The sequence below is a fragment of the Notolepis coatsorum genome (genome assembly GCF_963971535.1).
Source record: "Notolepis coatsorum genome assembly, chromosome: 1".
Classification (NCBI taxonomy): domain Eukaryota; kingdom Metazoa; phylum Chordata; class Actinopteri; order Aulopiformes; family Paralepididae; genus Notolepis; species Notolepis coatsorum.
Genome location: NC_140165.1, coordinates 169,182,983 through 169,203,874, shown reverse-complemented (window position 1 = coordinate 169,203,874; position 20,892 = coordinate 169,182,983). Strand labels below are relative to the sequence as shown.

Genomic DNA, 20,892 nt, shown 5'->3' with positions numbered 1-20,892 from the left:
GCGACTTCGAAAGAGTCGCCAAGCTTAACCAGTTGGAAACAAGGCGGACAGTAATACAATTTGCAATCAATCAATTCAATAATCCACGCTCACTTAAAACAGCGCACCTCCCAGCTGCTTCTATAGAAAGTAGGTTAAAAAAAATTACCTCCTATAGGGCAAAGAAAACTTCTTTTTGTTTCCCCTATAGGGCAAAGATTTCTTTTTTACCTACTTTCTATAGAAGCATCTAAGAATGAAGTTCTATAGAAAGTAGGTTTAAAAAAAAAAGAGGAGAAGTTGGATGTGTTAATTTGTTGGATGTGTTAGTGCGAACAGTTGGATGTGTTAGTTTGTTGGATGTGTTAGTGAGAACAGTTGGATGTGTTAGTTTGTTGGATGTGTTACTGAGAACAGTTGGATGTGTTAGTTGAGAGACAGTTGCACTTCCGAGCTGCTTCCACACGGAGGCAACTTCTCTTATTTTTTTTGGGAACTACTTTTTCTGCGGATGGTTTTGTCAATAAATCTTCAATTGACTTACTTGACTTAAACCCTTTTGCTCTTTGGGGAGCATAGGTCATTCATGAAATCTCTCCAGCTGGTTCGGTGTTGGGCGATTTTCTCTGCTTCCTTCCATGATGTTCTTTTTTCCTTGAGATCTGCCTCGACAGACCTTCTCCAGCTGTTTCTGGGTCTTCCTGGCTTTCTCTTCCCCTGTGGGTTCCAGGGTAAGGCCTGCCTGGTTGTGTTGGAGGATGGTTTTCTCAGGGTGTGTCCAATCCAGCGCCATTTCCTGTGTTTGATTAGGGTTTCAAGTGGTTCTTGTTGAGTGGTTTGCCAGAGCTGTTCGTTTGTGATGGTTTTGGCCAGTAGATTCCCAGGATGTGTCGTAAACATCTGTTTATGAAGGTTTGCAGTTTGTTTGAAGTTGCTTTTGTGGTTCTCCATGTTTCTGCTCCATATAATAGAACTGATTTGACATTGGTGTTGAAGATGCAGAGTTTGGTCTTTGTGGAGATGTGGTTTGAATTCCATGTTTGCTTCAGTATTAAAAATGCTGTTCTTGCCTTCCCTATTCTTGCTTTGATGTCTTTGTCACTGCCTCCGTCCTTCCCCACGATGCTTCCCAGGTATGTGAAGGTGTCCACCTCGTCCAGTGCTTCTCCGTCCAGTTGTACGGCCTCTTCTAAATTGTGTTTCATCTTCATCTCCTTTGTTTTTGCTTTATTGATGTGTAGTCCTGTGGTAGCTGCAATTGTGGCAAGTTTTGTGAGTTTGGTCTGCATTTGTGTTTGTGTGTGTGAGAGGAGGACTATGTCGTCGGCAAAGTCCAAATCCTCTAATTGAGACCACATTGTCCACTGAATGCCCAGATTTTGTTCGGCTGTAGTTTGTTTCATGATCCAGTCGACTGCCAGAAGAAAGAGGAAAGGGGACAGTAGGCAGCCCTGTCTGACTCCTGTCTCTACTGTAAAGCTGTCTGTGAGCTGGCCGTTGTGTATTACTCTGCAGGATGATTGTAGGTACAGCTGTTGGATGATGGTTATGAACTTCGTTGGGATACCGTAATGTGCCATGAGTTTCCATATAGTGTCTCTGTCTAGACTGTCGAATGCTTTGTGGAAGTCGATGAATGTGAGGTGGAGAGATGTGTTCCATTCCAGGGTCTGTTCTATGATAATGCGGAGGGTGGCAATGTGATCTGTACATGATCTGTCCTGTCGGAAACCTGCTTGTTCTTCTCGGAATTCTTTGTCCACTTCTTTGGACAGTCTTTCCAGGATGATCCTGCTCAAAATCTTCCCTGGCACAGATGTGAGCATGATGCCCCTGTAGTTGTTACAGTCCTTCAGGTTGCCTTTTTTGGGGAGCTTCACCAGGTATCCCTCTGCCCAGTCGCTTGGCACCTTTTCTTCATACCAGATCTGTCCAAAGAGTTTGTGGAGTAGTGTTGTTGCCATTTCTGGGTCTGCTTTTATGGCCTCTGGGGGTATTCCGTCAGGTCCTGGTGCTTTATTGTTTTTCAGTTTTTGAATGGCCTTTTTTATTTCTTGTTTATTGGGCTTGTTGGTATTGACCGGTAGGGAGTGTACCGCTGGATGGATGTTGGCTAGCACTGTCGGTTTGGGTCTGTTCAGTATGTCTCTGAAATGTTCTGCCCATCTCTTCAGCTGAGCCTCTTGCTTTGTGAGTGTTTTTCCTTCTTTGTCTAATATTGGTCTGTCCGGAGTTTTGCGTTTATTAGCCAGTTTCCTTGTGATGTCGTAGAGTTCCTTCATGTTGTGTTGAGCTGCTGCTTCTTCTGCTTGAGTTGCCAGGTTGTTGATGAATTGTTTTTTGTCATTCTTGATGCTCCTTTTTACCCGCTTGTCTGCCGTGGTGTAGTCTTGTTGTGCTTTTACTTTTGCAGCTCTTGTGCGACTATTGTTGAGAGTGTCTTTGGCTTGTTTGCGAGTCTGAATTTTCTGTAGTATTTCTCCTGTCATCCACTCCTTGTGGTGCCTTGTCTTCCTCCCACATGTGTCCTCACATGTCTCCGTCCATGCCCTCTTCATGTTCTGCCAACGTTCTTCGATGGATTGATGTTCTTCCAGTTGGCTCAGGGGGTGGAACCGGTTTGAGAGGCTGATTTTAAATTTCTCTCTGGTGTTCTGATCTTGGAGGAGGCTGACATTGTACCTTGTACTGACTTTTTTTGCAGTGTTGGTGAATTTCTTGAGTTTTAACCGGAGAGTTCCTATCAGGAGGTGGTGATCTGTAGCTGCATCGGCTCCTCTTTTCACTCTGACGTCTTGGAGGGATCTCCTGAATTTCTGTCTGATGCATATATGGTCAATCTGGTTCTCTGTTTTGTGGTCCGGTGAAATCCATGTGGCTTTATGAACTTTTTTGTGCGGAAAGACGCTGCCTCCTATGACCAGGTTATGGAATGCGCAGAAGTCTGTGAATTGTTCACCATTGTTGTTAATTTCCCCTAGACCATGTTTGCCCATTATTTGCTCTTTTCCTGTGTTGTCTTGTCCTATTTTTGCGTTGAAGTCAGGATGATGATGTCTTTCTTTTTCTGCCGGTTGATGACTTGCTGTAGTATATCGTAGAAATGATCTTTTGCTTGCTGTTCTGCCTCGTTAGTGGGTGCGTAGCATTGTATGATTGTGATTTTTTTGCTTTTGGTGAAAAATCGAGCTGTGATGATGCGTGCATTTATTGCCTCCCACTCCATGAGGGACCTAGCTGCTTCTCTTGAGAGCATGAGTCCTACTCCCTCTGTGTGTGGGGCATTGTCCTGCTCATGACCTGAGTATATTATTGTTTCTCCACTTGAAAGTTGTGCTTTTCCTGATTGAGTCCATCTTGTTTCACTGAGTCCTATTAAAGAAAGGTTGTACTGTTTCATTTCCGACGCTATCTGGGCGGCTTTACCGGCTTGGTACATTGTTCGAATGTTCCAGGAGCCGATCTTTGTAATGTGTTTAGTTGTGAGAAGGGGGATCAGCTGGGCAACGTCCTTTCGGCTTGAGTTGTCCAGCACCATACTTGTCTGGGGAGAGACACCTTCCACGTCCAAACTTCGCTGTGTATTTTCCATGAATGTTTCTGTAATCATTTTGTTCCGCTAAGCGGGTGATTGGCCCACCTAGAGGTGCTTTTTTGTCAGGGTATTGCTCCCTTAGCCCTTTGCCCTCTCAGGCCCACCGGGCAGTGGTTGAACCATTCTTCGTCTGTTCCCTCACCCGAGACCAGTTTGTCATGGGCAGTGATGCCAGTAACGCGTTACTAAGTAACGCGTTATTGTAATCTGATTACTTTTCCCCGAAAATAGTAATCTAACGCGTTAATCTTTAAAAGCCAGTAATCTGATTGCAGTTACTTGTCCAAGTGGCTGTGCATTACTATTTCGTTACTATCTCATCATAAATTCATAATGCAGGCGGAATGCAGTATTTTATTTCGTTTTCGACAGTCAAAAATACATTTTGAGCTGTTTTTCTTTTGGGAGTGACGTGGTGTGGCAGTGAAAGGGTTAAATACAAGAATGTGTCCCGCGGCGTGACTGGTCCCTCTGTCTGTGAGTGACTCTGCTCTGGTCCAATCACATTCCCCATCCACAGTCTGCGAATCAGAGGCAGAGTAGGGCGGGTCTTCACAGCACGTCATGTGACATATGCGCCAATCGTGTGACAGCAGGGCTCCGTCGTCGGAGAATTCCATCCCAAAACGCTTGGCAAAATTAAAAGTGAAACCGCAAGATGACTTTTGCGGTTTCTGTTCAGAATTTCACCCCAAAACGCTTGTCTAAACGTAGCCTCAGTCACTACTTCACGGCGGAGGAAACAAAATACTGTCTACCGCTAAAAACAGCACATCCAATTGCATTGAAAGCATCTGGAATCACAACACTAGCCGACGCTTCGACTAGGTACAGGAGGGTTGATGGTGGCAGAGCAAAAGCTCTTATTTGCCAGATTTACAGTTAATTTACATGTTAAAGAGAGACTGATTGTATGTTTATAGAGAGACATTTATAAAAACAATTTAATAGTTACAGTTGATATAATTGAATAGTTCAGCCTGCATTTGTTAGATGTGATACACTGGTTTTGTAAAACCACTGGCTGGCTGCTCTAATGCTGTGAGCATCATAGACTGTTGCTTTACCATACTTGATGGTACAGAAGCTGAAGCACTAGTTTAACAATTTACGTTATGTGCAGAGAAACAAGTTAAAAACTATTTATGCACTTTCAATAAAGCGTTTAAAAAAAAACTGTTGGGGGAACGACGACGACTTCGTAACCTAGTTACTTTCAAAGTAACTAAGTTACTCTGATAATCAAGTAATCAGTAAAGTAACTTAGATTACTTTTTAAAGGAGTAATCAGTAATCAGTAATCAGATTACTTTTACAAGTAATCTGTGGCATCACTGGTCATGGGTGACCCTACCAGGAGCACTAGGCTCCAGACAACATAGCTCTCAGGATCATAAAGACACGCAAACCTCTCCACCGTGATAAGGTGATGGTTCCAGGAGAGGCTTAATCTTCAATTAATGTGTGTTTATTATTGTATAGCAATAAGGTTGGATTACATCGGCCATTGTATAAAAGCATTAGATCACACGACAGAGTGGGTTATAGAAATTAGATCACGCCTATGGGGGTCTAACGACCCTCGGCTGCGCCTCGGGCCTAACAACCACCCATAGGCGTGATCTAATTTCTATAACCCACTCTGTCTCGTGATCTAATGCTTAAATACAATAGCTCCGCAAAGATTGTGAAATATCACGAAAATGGTCATGAAAAGCTGGCGCTAGATAGTGAAGGATGGGGGAAGCTTATGGCGCTCAATGTGTTAAAGAACACGCCAACATTTTGGGAAATTAGCTTATCGTCTTCTCCAGAGAGACACAAGAAGATGGATACCAGTTTCCTCCATATGAGTTCAATAGAAAGCTATCTGGCTGCATGTTAGCCTAGCTTAGCACAATGAATGGAAGCAGACATGACCGGTTAGCCTAGGCATTGTCCAACTAACACCTCTCCCAAAGGCTAACCGGCCATGGTAAAAGTAGAAATACTCAGATAAATGTAGTGGATTAAAATATGTCCTTTTAAATCTAGTGGAGTAAAAGTACAAAGTTCCCTAAAATTTAAAATACTCAAGTGAATTACAAGTACCTCAAAAGCACTTATTTGGAAAGTAAAAAATACTTATTTACTTTCCACCACTGCAAGTCATATTATGTCTACATTGTTTTGTATTGTGATAGTGACAATGGGCCTCATTCACCAATACTCTCTTATTATTTTTCTTATATTTGTTCTTAACCGTCTGTTAAGAGAAAAATAAGAAAATCCACCGTCGCATTCATCAACCCCCAAAGGTGGCAATTTCTTTACTTGAACTTGAGGACTGCATACTTTTTTTGCAAACCAAAATACTATACTTTATACTTATAGCACATGCATGAGCCTGGTCTCTTTTGAAAGATGACATTCTGAGTTTCTGGTACAATAAAGATAATTAACTTTTAGTGCTAATGAAATAGAGTAACATAGGTCTGAACTTGAGTTGTAGAAAAACTTGTTACTCACGTTTTTCTGTAGTTGTTAGTAGTCCAGAAGTAGCCTGAAGTCTTGTGTAGTATATGCCCAAATTTCATGAAAATTCATTCATAAATGTGTGATTAGGAGCGATTTTGGTAAAAAGTTAAAAAAAAATAAAAAAAAGGCTGCAGAAAACCATTTCCTCATTGACTCCAATGCATTCCACGGACATTTCTCTTCCTGTTTGCACTTGTGACTTTTCACCTAGATCCCTGATTCGCCCATTCCCACGTGGGGTATCATTGGAAAGCCAGACTCATTGGTTACAACTAGGGGTGGACGGTATAAACGGTATACGGTATAAACGGTATGAATTTGCTCTACGGTATGGATTTTGACTATACCGTGTAACCGGTAGTGCAGCTCTAAAATAGCAATGACGTCATGTAACCACAGCGCGACTATTTCACTCGCATTTGCCCCTAAAAATAGATAGAATTAGTCATAGATAATAGATATGTGCGAACTGGAAAAAGTTATTTAGGAGGCTTCGCGCAGTGGGCGTGCCAGCCCCTACCGCACGCATGTAAACACGGGTCTAGTAGTCTAGTGGGACGCGACACGGGAGGACGGCGGCGTCTCCCTGAGCTAACGTTAGCTTAGCTACCGTTACAAAATGACCCAGTCAACTATTCACTTTTAGTTTAATACATGATGAGGCATTGTCTAACCGAACGGTATCTAGTCGGCCAGCTACCGATAGCTCCTGACATCAACAAACGCTCCACAAAGTCTAGTAGAGACGTGTGTGCTACCCAGGGTTTCCGTTAGAAAAAATTGTTGCCGGTCTCCGTGACCTGCAAGATTTCAATCTACCGGACAAATGAGATTAATTCCGGTCATAGTTTATTGAGCTTTAAAACAATTGATAGGCAGGCTATATAAAGAATGTCATCCTCAAGGCATGTAGATTTATAATATTATTACTTAAAACTAGGCTACTTTTGCGTATACAGTCATTAATTAATATATTCCAAATAAAATAAGTCCCTCGATACTCCGTGCTGCTGCTGACTTGAAATAAAATAGACCGCGTATGTGGGCAGTCGGTCCGACACTAAACAGCAGTCTGTTATAATCACATTTTTATGAGCTAACGAATTCCGTTATATTGGACATTTGTATTAATTATATCAAGCGAAGAACTGAGAAAGCAGAGAGACGGCAACATTATCGTGGTTTGCGTGACGACTCTCTCCACCTCGCAACGACTTATTTGCAAAGAGTATGGCGCTGCAGAGAAGCTGATTCAGCTGTTATTGGCTCTTTTCTGGGAACCGCACAGCAGCGCCCCCCACCCAACATTGGCTGAAAATGGCTGAATTGGAGTACTGCTGGAATACTGCATTGGGCTGCTGGTGCTATGGCTCTGCAGCTTCACAAAAGTTTGCACACCCAGCACTAAGCTCTCGCTCGCTGACAACGTCGTTGTCATTATTAGAAGCAACGAGGAAACAAATGGAATGATCGTTTCGTTCATCGCATAGGCTATTTAATTTTAGCGTATTTTAATACAATTCAAATAATCAAATTGTGCTTAGACTCAGGGAATTATTTTCACCGGACATTAAGACCGGAGAGATGAAATATGTCGGACTTCAACAGATTTTGCCGGTCAAATACCGGTAATTACCGGCTAACGGAAACGCAAGTTAGTTCACCGTTCAAAACGAAATGTCCCATTGAACTAAATAATTCACTGAGGCGTTGTATTAACGTTATATATCCGGCTAGCAGTAGCTACAGATAGCTCCTGATATCAATGTCTTATAACACTGATTCGATGCGTATTCGAGCTGAGGGCTTGCTGAGCACAGTTAAGTAACGTTATACCAATACAATAGGGTCCAGGTGCAGCGCCGGGGAATCCTGGCCGTAGCTCTGCTCGAGGCTACTCGAGTATAGGTCCAGGTGCAGCTCCGGATAATCCTGGCCGTAGCTGGAGGCTACTAGAGTACACACAGACAGTGGAGCTTGTTGCGTGGTGGCGATGTCTCGCAGATAATACAAGTACAAGTCTAATTATATAATATATATATTTTATAAAAAAAAATAAAAAATTATATAAAATATAAACGATGATACCGTGATATATACCGTTACCGTCTATGCTTCAAATTATACTGTGATATAAATTTTAGACCATACCGTCCACCCCTAGTTACAACCCTGTCCAATCGAGATCGCCAAATGATTGGCGGAGGTAGAGGCTCGGGAGTCGGGAGTGGTATTTGAAAGAATTTAAAGTCTGCCGTGTACTTCGGCGTACGCCTCACATATCGGCATGTACGGCAATCGACAAGCAACATATAGGGCTTTAATTCTATATATATTGTATTAAAAAATATGCACACCCAAGCCGCTAGAGGTCGCCAAAGTGGCGTGTCGTGCCGGTGGGCAAATCGCCCTCAAATATGCACACACACACACACACACACACACACACACACACACACACACACACACACACACACACACACACACACACACACACACACACACACACACACACACACACACACACACACACACACACACACACACACGTCTCACGACTCACGACTCACGACTCAGTGAATGTGTGTGTGTTCCTGTGGGTCGCCCATCGCATGTGTGTGTGTTAATCAAATAAAGACAAATAAAGACAAATAAAGACTTATACAATACGTATTGTATATGTGTGAAATGAATCGTTCCAGCAATGTAGGCTTTGTCACTGAACGACTGCGGTGTGTGTTGTGTCTGAGTTGATGCTCCAGAGTATTGCATACATCTCAATCTGAAATGGTTAAGCAGCCACTCATCTGGCTCTGCAAATAGATCTAGACCAGTGGTTCTCACCTGGTCTAGCAGCCACTCATCTGGCTCTGCAAATAGATCTAGACCAGTGGTTCTCACCTGGTCTAGCAGCCACTCATCTGGCTCTGCAAATAGATCTAGACCAGTGGTTCTCACCTGGTCTAGCAGCCACTCATCTGGCTCTGCAAATAGATCTAGACCAGTGGTTCTCACCTGGTCTAGCAGCCACTCATCTGGCTCTGCAAATAGATCTAGACCAGTGGTTCTCACCTGGTCTAGCAGCCACTCATCTGGCTCTGCAAATAGATCTAGAACAGTGGTTCTCACCTGGTCTAGCAGCCACTCATCTGGCTCTGCAAATAGATCTAGACCAGTGGTTCTCAACTGGTCTAGCAGCCACTCATCTGGCTCTGCAAATAGATCTAGACCAGTGGTTCTCACCTGGTCTAGCAGCCACTCATCTGGCTCTGCAAATAGATCTAGACCAGTGGTTCTCAACTGGTCTCTGCAAATAGATCTAGACCAGTGGTTCTCAACTGGTCTCGCCTCGGGACCCAACATTTTCCTTAGTCATTAAGTCGCGACCCAACATTTTTAACCACTATGATTTATGTAAAAAAAAAAGAATTGCAGTAATACGCAATCTTTCAAAACATGAAATAAACACAAAAAAGTGCAACAAAAGTGCAACTATTGCTAAAAACCCAATGAAATAAAATAATAATAAATAATATGCTTCTTAGCAGACTTCTTAGCTTAACATAACAGACCTAAGTTTGGGGGGAACTAATGGGATAACTGGGGTTGCAACAAAAGTGCAACTAGGGCTAAAAACCCAATGAAATAAAATAATAATAATAATAATAATAATAATAATAATAATAATAATAATAATAATAATAATAATAATAATAATAATAATAATAATAATAATAATAATAATATTAATAATAATAATAATATTATTATTATTATTAATAATAATAATAATAATAATAATAATAATAATAATAATAATAATAATAATAATAATAATAATAATAATAATAATAATAATAATAATAAATAATTATGCTTCTTAGCAGACTTCTTAGCTTAACATAACAGACATACAGTAAGTTTGGGGGAACTAATGGGGTTGCAACAAAAGTGCAACTAAGGGCTAAAAACACAATGAAATAAAATAATAATAATAATAATAATAATAATAATAATAATAATAATAATAATAATAATAATAATAATAATAATAATAATAATAATAATAATAATAATAATAATATATCCTTCTTAGCAGACTTCATAGCTTAACATCCCAGGGAACTAATGGGATAACTGGGGATGTTGTTTGCTCCTGACAAGAGTCTCAAAGTCTGGGTTGATGGTAGACAAAGCAACTCTGAGGTCATGCTCAATGTCCAATCTGTTCCTCCGCTTTGTCTTCAGCTGGACCAGATAAGATAAGAGCTGAGAAGCCACTTTCACAAAGATAGGTTTTTTTTTTTTTTTTTTTACACACAGAGCATCTAACTGTTCTAACAGCAATATATAATCTATTTCAGAAGCAGAACACATAACATAAGTTATAATAATAATAATAATTATTATTATTATTGAAAAGTTCTGGGGTTTTAATGTCGCAATTGACCAATGGTAGGCTTTTTTTCTTTTTGGGTAAGAGTTTCTTATCTGGGTAAGAGTGCTCTCGACCACTCTTAGAATTTGGTCTTGCCTAAGAGAAAAGCAAAAATAAGAAAACATTGCTGAATCCCAGGTAAGAACAAAATAAGAGTTAAGAACAAAATCTGTTCTTCTATCGCTTCGTGAATGAGGCCCAATGTTTGCAATGTTGATTCTAACTATCATCGTTTCCAGAAAACACTGAAGGTGTCATCAGCTTTTAACGCACACAGTGACATTTGGCGGCAGTGTGCAGGATATTTGTTTAGGACCAGATAGTATGATACAACATGTATCTGAAATAGCTGGCACAACCAGGCCCAGGCCCGGACTGACCATTGGGAGCACCGGCCTGTGCAGATAAAAATATATATAAAAATATATATATATAAAAAAATGTGTTGTTGTCCACAGTTAGGCCTCTGAACTTAGAAGCCGGCCAGGCCAGTGTTTCTAGTTGTGGCAGCGCGATAGTTAGATAACCTAGGTGGGGAACAACCAGGAGATCACTGTGACAGTGTGACTGAGAGTAACGCAGTCTAAACAGTCATAAATATTTTATTCAACAGCCCTGATCATAACCATTTTTATTTTTAGAATTTTTGTTGTTTTGTAATGTCAGATACAAAATGAAATACTCCCACTTTTCTGAAAAGAGTTGTTGTTAAATCTGACATTACAAAAAGAAAATCCATCAAAATCCATTCTAATCATTGACACATGCTAGCCTGTAATAATACCCCCCAGAAAAATCTACTTTGCATTTGATATATTAAAAATATTTAACTTTTTGTGTTTTTTTAACAATAATTTGTGATGCCATCACACACACTGGCATTTAACTCAATCAGCGCCTAGAGGTCGCTGTTTACCGTCTGGTAAGAAGGCCAGCGCTTTAAAGAATAAGGATACATGGCAGTGTTTGCAGGGCTAAAAACTATATTAAATATTATAGCTATGGATCTAATAAACACGTCGATTGTCAGTGAGTTTCTTCCGGTCAACATGCAAAAAACAGATAATTTTTTCATACATTTCCGTTTTATACCGTGGTGAATATGAGTATAGTTTTAGAGTGATCCTGTCTAATCCCAAGAAACTCCAGCAAACGGCACTTCAATGCATTTCCTTAGAAATCGTGCCATTTGTCACCTGATTTATGAATCATTCTGAAATAAACGCTAGATTATCGGTATTATGGTTCATCATGCACGCACGTGGGGGGGAGGTATATGCTTTGAGCACCACAAACGGCTTATATTACACAGTACATTACAGACGCACGCTGCGATGGTGGCGAAGAAATCATCGGATCAACGCAAGATTGGTAACATATAGTCCTTACCTCGTCTCTGATGTACTGCAAAAAGAATACTCCAATTCCTGATTGCCATTCCAAATATTGATCGTGGTCATCTGTCCAACATTTATCCACCAAAACACATGAATCCACAGTGCTCCAGTGTCCCCAATCCGTGTGTTATAACGGTAGTCATGCCCAAGAAGGAAAACCCGGACCGGACTTCTTAGATCGATGCACAGCCCAAGCCAGAGGGATTCCAATGATGTGCAATAACGGCCGCAAGGCGTTAGGCGGCGGTATTGGCCGTTTGCGACCTCAGAGCCATTCCCAATGATAACATCAGGCTGGATGGATGAATTATGAATGGATATAGCGAATAAAAGAAATAACGATTAAAACCCGACTTTTCTCGTGATTGGCGCTCAACCACCGGTGAGATAACCCAACTTTTTTCGTCATTGGCGCTGAATGAGTTAAAGGGTTAAAATTCGAAAATGTATTGAATATGTGGTGGTTATGATCAGGGCTGAAGTTGAATAAAAGATTTATGAAAGAAAAAGTGGACAATTTATTCAGCATAATATTTGTATGCCGTTTGAGTATTTTTTTCAATCTGACATTACAAAAAAATCGGAATCAGTGTTGTTGCTAATCATTGACATATGCTAGCCTGTAATAATCCCCCCCAATTTTTACAATAATTTGTGATGCCATCACAAACACTGGCATTTAAAGGGTAACATTTCTAAAATTCCTGCACCAGAATGCAGGAAATTAAGTCTTTGTAACAAAAAGATTCCTGGTGGGACACCCCCAGACCCCCTGCTTAAAAAGTGGCCTGACTGGGGCTATATTTCGCACTATATTTCCCGACCTGAATCATTTCCCCAGTCCGGCCCTGACCAGGCCACACGTCGACAACATACGTTTGTAAGGCATCTGAGAGCGGGTGTTGAGGTACAGCTTCTTGCTGGATCCAGTGCGGACCTTCTTGATGTCATAGCCCAGAGTGTTGCAGCGGTTCTTCCTGCAGTCCAGGCAGTTGCCATTGATGAAGGCTTTGTTGTCGCGGCATCTGTAGGCCATGCTCAGCTTGTCCTTGTTCAGGAGGGAGTCGATGAACAGGTGCACCGACCGCTCGTGAGCACATTTCACCGTTTGTTCGAAACCTAAGAAAACAAATAGAAAAAAGAGAGAGAAAGGTTTTGATGGTTGGTTGTCCCTGGTATTTGGAAGTATGGTATTGCAAACGATCGAATGTACTCTTGGTGCCAGTATTCTACAGAATATTTTAGATGTAGCATAGATGTCGGTCTGTGCCAGGCAGCTATCATCACAAAACTCTCCAAAGAATTCATGACAGTAGATTACGATACCCTTATCATGCTTTCTTAGATGGCCATTATTTGTGGATTGACTTAATTATTCCCCAAACAGATCAGTCCGAATGCCCCCCGCCCCCTCCTGTCACGTCTCCTGAAAACATCTCATTATGTCGTATCTGAAGCCTTTCTCTCAGCGGGAGTAGACCTGGTTCCTGAGGAGGTTCATAGCCTGCAGGCAGAGCTCTAATGGACAGGGCTGAGGGAGGCGTATGTGACTAATTAAGTCAGGGGGTGACAGATGCTTTAATGTGCTTCTCACTTTCATATATAAAGAAATATTTTTTTTGTCTGAGCACTCCTAAAGCCCAGAGCGACTCACTGTCTACGTTTGGAATATTATTATGCCTGAATAGAAGATGAGGTACAGAGTACCAACGCATCTGGATGCTTTAATGTTGAATTTCACTGACAAAACATTAGAAATCCAGATGCATTACATCGCTTCTGATTCAACCTCATGCTTCCTCAGGCTTCCTCGTGACTGGTGAAGAATACACCTAGCATGGTCCATTCAACTGAATGTTTTCGCCCCTCTCTGCTGTTCTATCCTGTTCTATGTTTTGGCTCTGGCCTTTAGACCCAATTTAGCACAGAATACTTTTTCCAGTCACAAGGAGGGTGATAACAGTGGGGAGAAAGAAATCTATGAGCCTACCTTTCTCTTAATATACTGTGTCATTGTGTTCACAGATCTTTCTTTTAGAAAATGCCCTCGGTGTGGAAAATGCTACAGTACACTTACACAACAACATAATTGTTGTATTCTTTGATTCAGTTCAGCAAATGACTAAATGAACATAAGTACAGTATACTGTTAACTTGATTTGGGGTTGATTTCGACCTTTAATATGTTGAGAGTGTGTTCATAGTTCTTTTGCCTACAATATGCAGAGCCCACAATGCGCTATATAGACAATGATTGTCTATATAATGAGGAGACAGAGCACTGTGGCAGTTCTGAATGGCGACATCCATAACACTACAGATGGTGGGAACAACTTGCTACAAAACAGAAGAATTCAGAGAAAATTATTAAATGTGATGTGATTTCATGTTGAGTAAAACTATAATCTACCCAGTCTGCCACCGTTGAAAGCCTATGGAGATGTTTACCTTCTTTGCAGGGCTATAACTTTTAAAATTGTATTACTATATTGACATTACTATGGCCCATTCAACATCGATTATCTATTGTTCAGGATGTGGGAACGTTATATTTTTTCATTCATACATTGTTGTGTTACAGTAATAGCGTCGAAAATATAAGTATGTTTTTAATCTTTTCTGCTGTAATTCCAAAAACACTAGTTATAGGCCCTGAAGCATATATGATAGATTATCGATTGGCGTTTCTTTCCTATACACGCTATATTAAAAAATTCAAATGTATATGATCGGTATACATTATGCTTCATCATGCGTGAAGGAAAGGTGGGGGGGGGGTCGTTTATAATTCCTTGATCGTCAGTAACGGCTTTATTTAGTATGGGTTGATATATTGATCAGATGGTTTGCAGTGAAATGAATAAACAATCGGGCTGAAAATAACGTTAGTGTCCTCTTACCGTTCGCCGATGAGACTGGAGGAAAAAGATCCTGATTATTTGACGCCGATCGCCTACATCCATTACCGGTTTGTATGGCGCAATAAACGCCGAAATCATATAGATTATTAAGTTTAGAAAGTGATCCAAATGCACTATAGTGTTTGTCTGGAGCCACGTAACAAGATATCACTGCCGGAGGGATTTCCTCGACGCACCGATCGGCACTTCCGGTTTTGGCGAGAGTGTAACTCGCCCGACCATCCACCAGGCGGCGGTATTGAGGCGTTGCAATCTCATACAGGGTCCTGCTGGAGTCCGGAGGTTGGCTGGATGAAGAGCGAGCGAGTGCCCATGTTTTCTTTTTGTTTTGTGTTTTTTTGTGTATTTTATTATGTACTCTGTTTTTATTATTTTTATATTTCAATTTATTGTCATTATTGTTATTATTATTACTACTGTTATTGTCATGTGAAGACCTGTCTATTATTGTTGTTTATTATGTACTGTGTTGTGTCTTGTTATGAAAAAAAAGAAAAGCAATAAAAAGATTTGATAAAAAAAATATTATATTCGCAACTAGCCACCACGATCAAGCATAGACAGAATGGTGTGTGGTCACCTACTCGCCTCCTTCTTCACTTTCACCACAAGGAAGTGCCTTCGGTAGATCCCCACTTGACGAGGTTGTTAGTAGAAGAAAGTTGGAAAACAAAAGAACGGGAAGATTGAAAGTGCATAAATTGTTTTTAACTTGTTTCTCTGCACATAACGTAAATTGTTAAACTAGTGCTTCAGCTTCTGTACCATCAAGTATGGTAAAGCAACAGTCTATGATGCTCACAGCATTAGAGCAGCCAGCCAGTGGTTGTACAAAACCAGTGTATCTATTCACATCTAACAAATGCAGGCTGAACTATTCAATTATATCAACTGTAACTATTAAATAGTTTTTATAAATGTCTCTCTATAAACATACAATCAGTCTCTCTTTAACATGTAAATTAACTGTACATCTGGCAAATAAGAGCTTTTGCTCTGCCACCATCAAATATACATTAATCAATAGGGAAAGAAACAATCTCTCTCTTTTGCTGTTTGGCTGGCCTCCGAGTCCTCCTGTACCTAGTCGAAGCGTCGGCTAGTGTTGTGATTCCAGATGCTTTCAATGCAATTGGATTTGCTGTTTTTAGCGGTAGACAGTATTTTGACTGAGGCTACGTTTAAACGAGCGTTTTGGGGTGGAAGTCTGAACAGAAACCGCAAACGTCTTCTTGCGGTTTCACTTCGTTTAGACAAGCGTTTTGGGGTGGAATTCTCAGACGAACATAACAACGGAGCCCTGCTGTCACACGATTGGCGCATATGTCACATGACGTGCTGTGAAGACCCGCCCTACTCTGCCTCTGATTCGCAGACTGTGGATGGGGAATGTGATTGGGCCAAAGCAGAGTCACTCACAGACAGAGTCCAGTCACGCCGCGGGACACATTCTTGTGTAACCCTTTCACTGCCACACCACGTCACTCCATAATAATAATAAGAAAAAAAAATGAAATATTGATCCCAAAAACGGCGTAAGTCGTTCTTGGCGTTCAACGCATGGCGGGCAAAAACGGCGTAACTCGTTCTTGGCGCAGGATGTGTTTTTAATCTTGAGGTTAAATGTGACTTTTAAATATGTTAATTAATCACCATCTCTGCTAAAAGGCTGGGAATCGCAGTGAGTGGTTGCTATGGTAACTGTGGCAGAGTTATCACAGAATTGTCGTTTTTGATCGAATAAACCATTCTGTGTTGTCAGTAATTCACCAGTGACTTGTAATATGAAAGGAAAACTACAAAATACATGACAGATTCTTAGATATGGACGGCTCCCCATTCAAAGAGATGGGGGTCAGGTCTTGCTAGTTCTCTTTTTTTTATCTACTTTTTCTCCCCATTTTCTATTTTTCTCCCGTCCCCAATTTCGTATTGTCCAGTTCTACCCTCCCCTGTCTCGAACGCTGTTGGCCATGCCTCCCACAAGCCGGCTGCAATGTGGACGAAGCCTTGCATCACGTGTCCCCTCCGGTACTCGAGGAGGCAGCCGTCGCATCTTTTCACCTGTACAGCGCGATCTTTCAGCGGCGAGGGTCTGCGTGGGAGGGACACGCCGCCCTCGTCGCTTCCTGATTCTACTGCGCAGGAGCACCAACCGACCTGTAGGAGTCGCTGTCCACAACGTCCGATCCCCACCCACCAGCCTCCCACCCCTAACACTGCCAATTGTATTAGTATGAACGACCAGCCAAGCTGGTAGCAACGCAGAGAGCTGGGCTCGAACCCAGCATCTCCTGTGTTGGTGGCGAGCGCCTTGCCCACTGCGCCACCTAGCCGCCCAGATCTTGCTAGTTCTCAAGGTTATGAATCAAGGGCAACTAAATCGATCTAATATGCTGCTTGTTGATATAACTGTCCCTATTCTCATCACTGCTCTGTCTTGTGTGATCTACCTACCCATGAGTCCATACTGGCTGAGGTGATCATATAGGTTATGGATGTTACACCCTGGCTGAAAAGTTCCTCCGTTGGGGTAGAAGTCGTAGTGAGCCACCGGCTGCTTGATGCCCACACTGAGGCCCATGCGCTCCTGGGTGAAGGTGTGGATGGCGTCCACAAAGAGGGCGTCATCGGAGGACAGTCTGTCTGTATGGGACATTCCCTCGAACAGTGGCCCTGCTGGATCCAGCCCTGGACACATCAATGAAGCAGCAGTGGTTTGTTACAAGAGTTATGAGATAGATAGATAGATAGATAGATAGATAGATAGATAGATAGATAGATAGATAGATAGATAGATAGATAGATAGATAGATAGATAGATAGATAGATAGATAGATAGATAGATAGATAGATAGATAGACAGACAGACAGACAGACAGACAGACAGACAGACAGACAGACAGACAGACAGACAGACAGACAGACAGACAGACAGACAGACAGACAGACAGACAGACAGACAGACAGACAGACAGACAGACAGACAGACAGACAGACAGACAGACAGACAGACAGACAGACAGACAGACAGACAGACGGACAGACGGACAGACAGACAGACAGATGGTCTAAAGGTGAGACAGCCTTCCTTACCAGTGATGCGTCCAATCTTCCTAGAAGAAGCTGCCATATAGCTTCCAGCAAACCCACAGATGTGAGCACCGAGGCTGTAGCCAATCAAATGAACCTTTTTGACAGGAAACTGATAGTAGTCCTATTGGGTATTAATGACATTAGGAGGAATGTTAGTAATTGAATCCGGTATATCTGTTGGCGTTTGATTCTAGTCAATTGAGAGAATGTATTTCAGGTAAAAGAAAATAAAGCACCAATCAGCAGAAGGGTCTCATTCATGTGTCCTGACCTGTAGCCACTGCAGCAGGTAGGCAATGTCGTGTCCCACAGCACGGGTGTTCTTTGCTGCCGTGGGGTAGTTATAGTTTGCCAGGGTTAGCCAATCAATGATCACCACGTTGACATCTCCCAGACCTCTCTTCAGGGCAGAGGCCAGCCTCAGAACCCAGCTCTCCATCATACCGTCCAGCTTAGGAGACAAATAGGCGCATGTTATGCTCTGACTGGGCAACCTGATCCTACACTTTAATTATTGCATTTTTCAAACCTTAAAGTCGAAAGGCAACTGAGTTTTCCCTCATTTACAGTCACGTTGAGTGTACATACATAAATAAGCATAAATAAAGCATATAAAATCATAACGATAAGACAACAAGACGAGGCAAAAAACAAGGATAACAAATAAATTAAAACACGTACAACTTGATTGACAAAGGTTGGAGATCAAGGTTTTAAACTCTGCAACAGAGGGCAGAATCTCAAGCTTTAAGGACTGTTGGAGTTCATTCCATGAGCTAGAGGGGCATTATAGCAAAATGCAGATTTACCCTGTTCCAAGCAAACTCTGGTGACCTTAAGCATCAGCCAGCCTTCCATAGGTTCCAAAATTCCATTCCAATAATGATGTAATATATGGAGGTAGCTTACCAATAAGGGCCTTAAAAATGAACAAATACCAGTGTTTGTTGCGCCTCTCTGTTTTGTATTTATCTGTCATTATGAGGTAGATGAACCCTTTGAGGGGTGAACCCCCCCCCCCCTCCCAGACGTTTCCTCAGAATTCTGCAAACCTGCACATATGACATATATCATGCCAGTTATGATATCATACAGGTACCTTCTGTATACTGCATCTTGTGATACTGTTTACTTTTACTCGTACTCATAGTATATTCAGATTCAAATTCTTTATTCTTTATTGTAACGTATAATATAACCCTCATCTGCACCTTTCTCATATTTTTATATGCAGAGTTAATTGTATTGTTTACACTGTTTATTCTTTTCTCATATTTTTGTATTGAGATCAAATTTTATTGCCTATATTTATGTCTTCCTACTATTACCCTGCCCATACCTGTACCTCCCCTCCCCCCTCCCCCATGCTGCTACGATGCCTGAATTTCCCCAAGGGGGTCAATAAAGGAATACCTTATCTTATCGTACGTATCTACAGTATCTCGGAATTGCCTCACCCGCTTTCCTTGATCCTCCAATCACAATCGTCGGAGGGAGGCCCATTCTGGAACTCTATAGCTTAATCTCCACTCCTCAACATTCTAATCACACTGGGTGTGATCGTGCACCTCAGAGGGTTAGAGCGTGAATATTCCTTCCTTACCGACCACCCGTGAGCGATGACGACCAGGGGGTTGGTGCTGTTGAAGCCACAGGAGGTCAGAGTGTCCGGCCTGAAAGCCTCCATGGTGCAGGTGTCGTCCATGGAGTCTCCCCCTGAGTACAGCTTGAAGGTGGACTTGGCCACGTAGGGTACTTTCATCACCAGGAGAGACTTCTGCTCTGAAACAACATGACTACGATTTATTTTCTCTTTTTCAGAGCAAGAAACAGGCTCACCACAGGCACAAGCTCTAAACACATCCACGACAACCTCTAGCCGTGTGTTGACTAGTCTTTGATTTATTATACTCCTTGTTTAGTTTGCACTAGATTCCGCTAAAATGCAGGCATTTGCCGGAGGGATCCCTCCGTATGCTCATTTCTGGTAGTAGAAATGTGGAAAGAAAGGCTAAAGTATAATCACATGTTTGTGTGAAATGCTTATTTGGAATGCAACTTTGGAGAGGTGCTTTCATTTATTTGGAATGTAGCTTTGGCGAGGTGCTTTCATTTATTTGGAATGTAGCTTTGGCAAGGTTCTTTCATTTATTTGGAATGTAGCTTTGGCGAGGTGCTTTCATTTATTTGGAATGCAGCTTTGGAAAGGTGTTTTCAAACCTAGTCTGTTGTTAGTGTCTGTTCTGTACGGTCATGTGGACCTCTGGCAGGTGGTGTTTGCTTTGACAAATACCTTCAGGTGAAGCCCCCCCACTCTTTTCCCATGAAATGTTACATAATAGTCCTGTTCCTGGGCAGAGTTGGTTACTCACAAGAATAGATCTTTAACAAAGGTAATCAATCAAAATTTTGTCATTGATAGCCCATGGGAATAGTCAGTAAGAATAGTTACAATTCATTTGCTTTCAAGACCGATTATTTTCATCCAAATATTATTATTATTATTATTATTATGGAATGCAAACAACTAACACGCTTTAAAAGTTATTTCTTTATCATTTTCCAATTTCAGAAAACGCATTAAATAATTCCTTCAAAGTGTTAAAATAACTACTTGAGTTTCAGAAATGAGTCTTTTTATCTGTTTATTCTGAGGTCTTTTTAAATTTGACAAATTATAAATGTAATTTCACTCACCTGTTGTGTTCCCCCTGGTTCTCCTCCCATCACACAGGCAATAAAAGAGCAGCAAACAGCACAGGATTCTCACCATAGCCATGGTGTCGCCACCAATGCAAGCTCCTGCTGTATCTAAACTGTCCAAAACCAACACTTCTTTCAGTGGAGAGGAGAGAACTTGAATACTCTTAATAAGAAGACCTACTGTACACAGGTATACCTATATGCTATAAGTATAAGTTGGAGGTGAGAGACCCTGCATGTTGAAGT

The 20,892-nt window shown here is 41.5% G+C and overlaps 1 protein-coding gene across 1 annotated transcript in view; it reads right to left on the bottom strand.

Moving 5' to 3' along the window:
- The window catches only part of lipca (lipase, hepatic a), a gene marked incomplete at both ends in the record, with an annotated part of 30,607 nt that extends 10,902 nt beyond the window's left edge, over positions 1-19,705 (bottom strand). Inside the window, 5 exons of the mRNA XM_084308219.1 lie at positions 12,803-13,045; positions 17,305-17,538; positions 17,944-18,064; positions 18,215-18,394; positions 19,547-19,705. Coding sequence (XP_084164345.1) covers positions 12,803-13,045; positions 17,305-17,538; positions 17,944-18,064; positions 18,215-18,394; positions 19,547-19,705 — 937 coding nt within the window. The remainder of the gene's footprint in view (positions 1-12,802; positions 13,046-17,304; positions 17,539-17,943; positions 18,065-18,214; positions 18,395-19,546) is intronic.
- Positions 19,706-20,892: the final 1,187 nt, after the last annotated feature.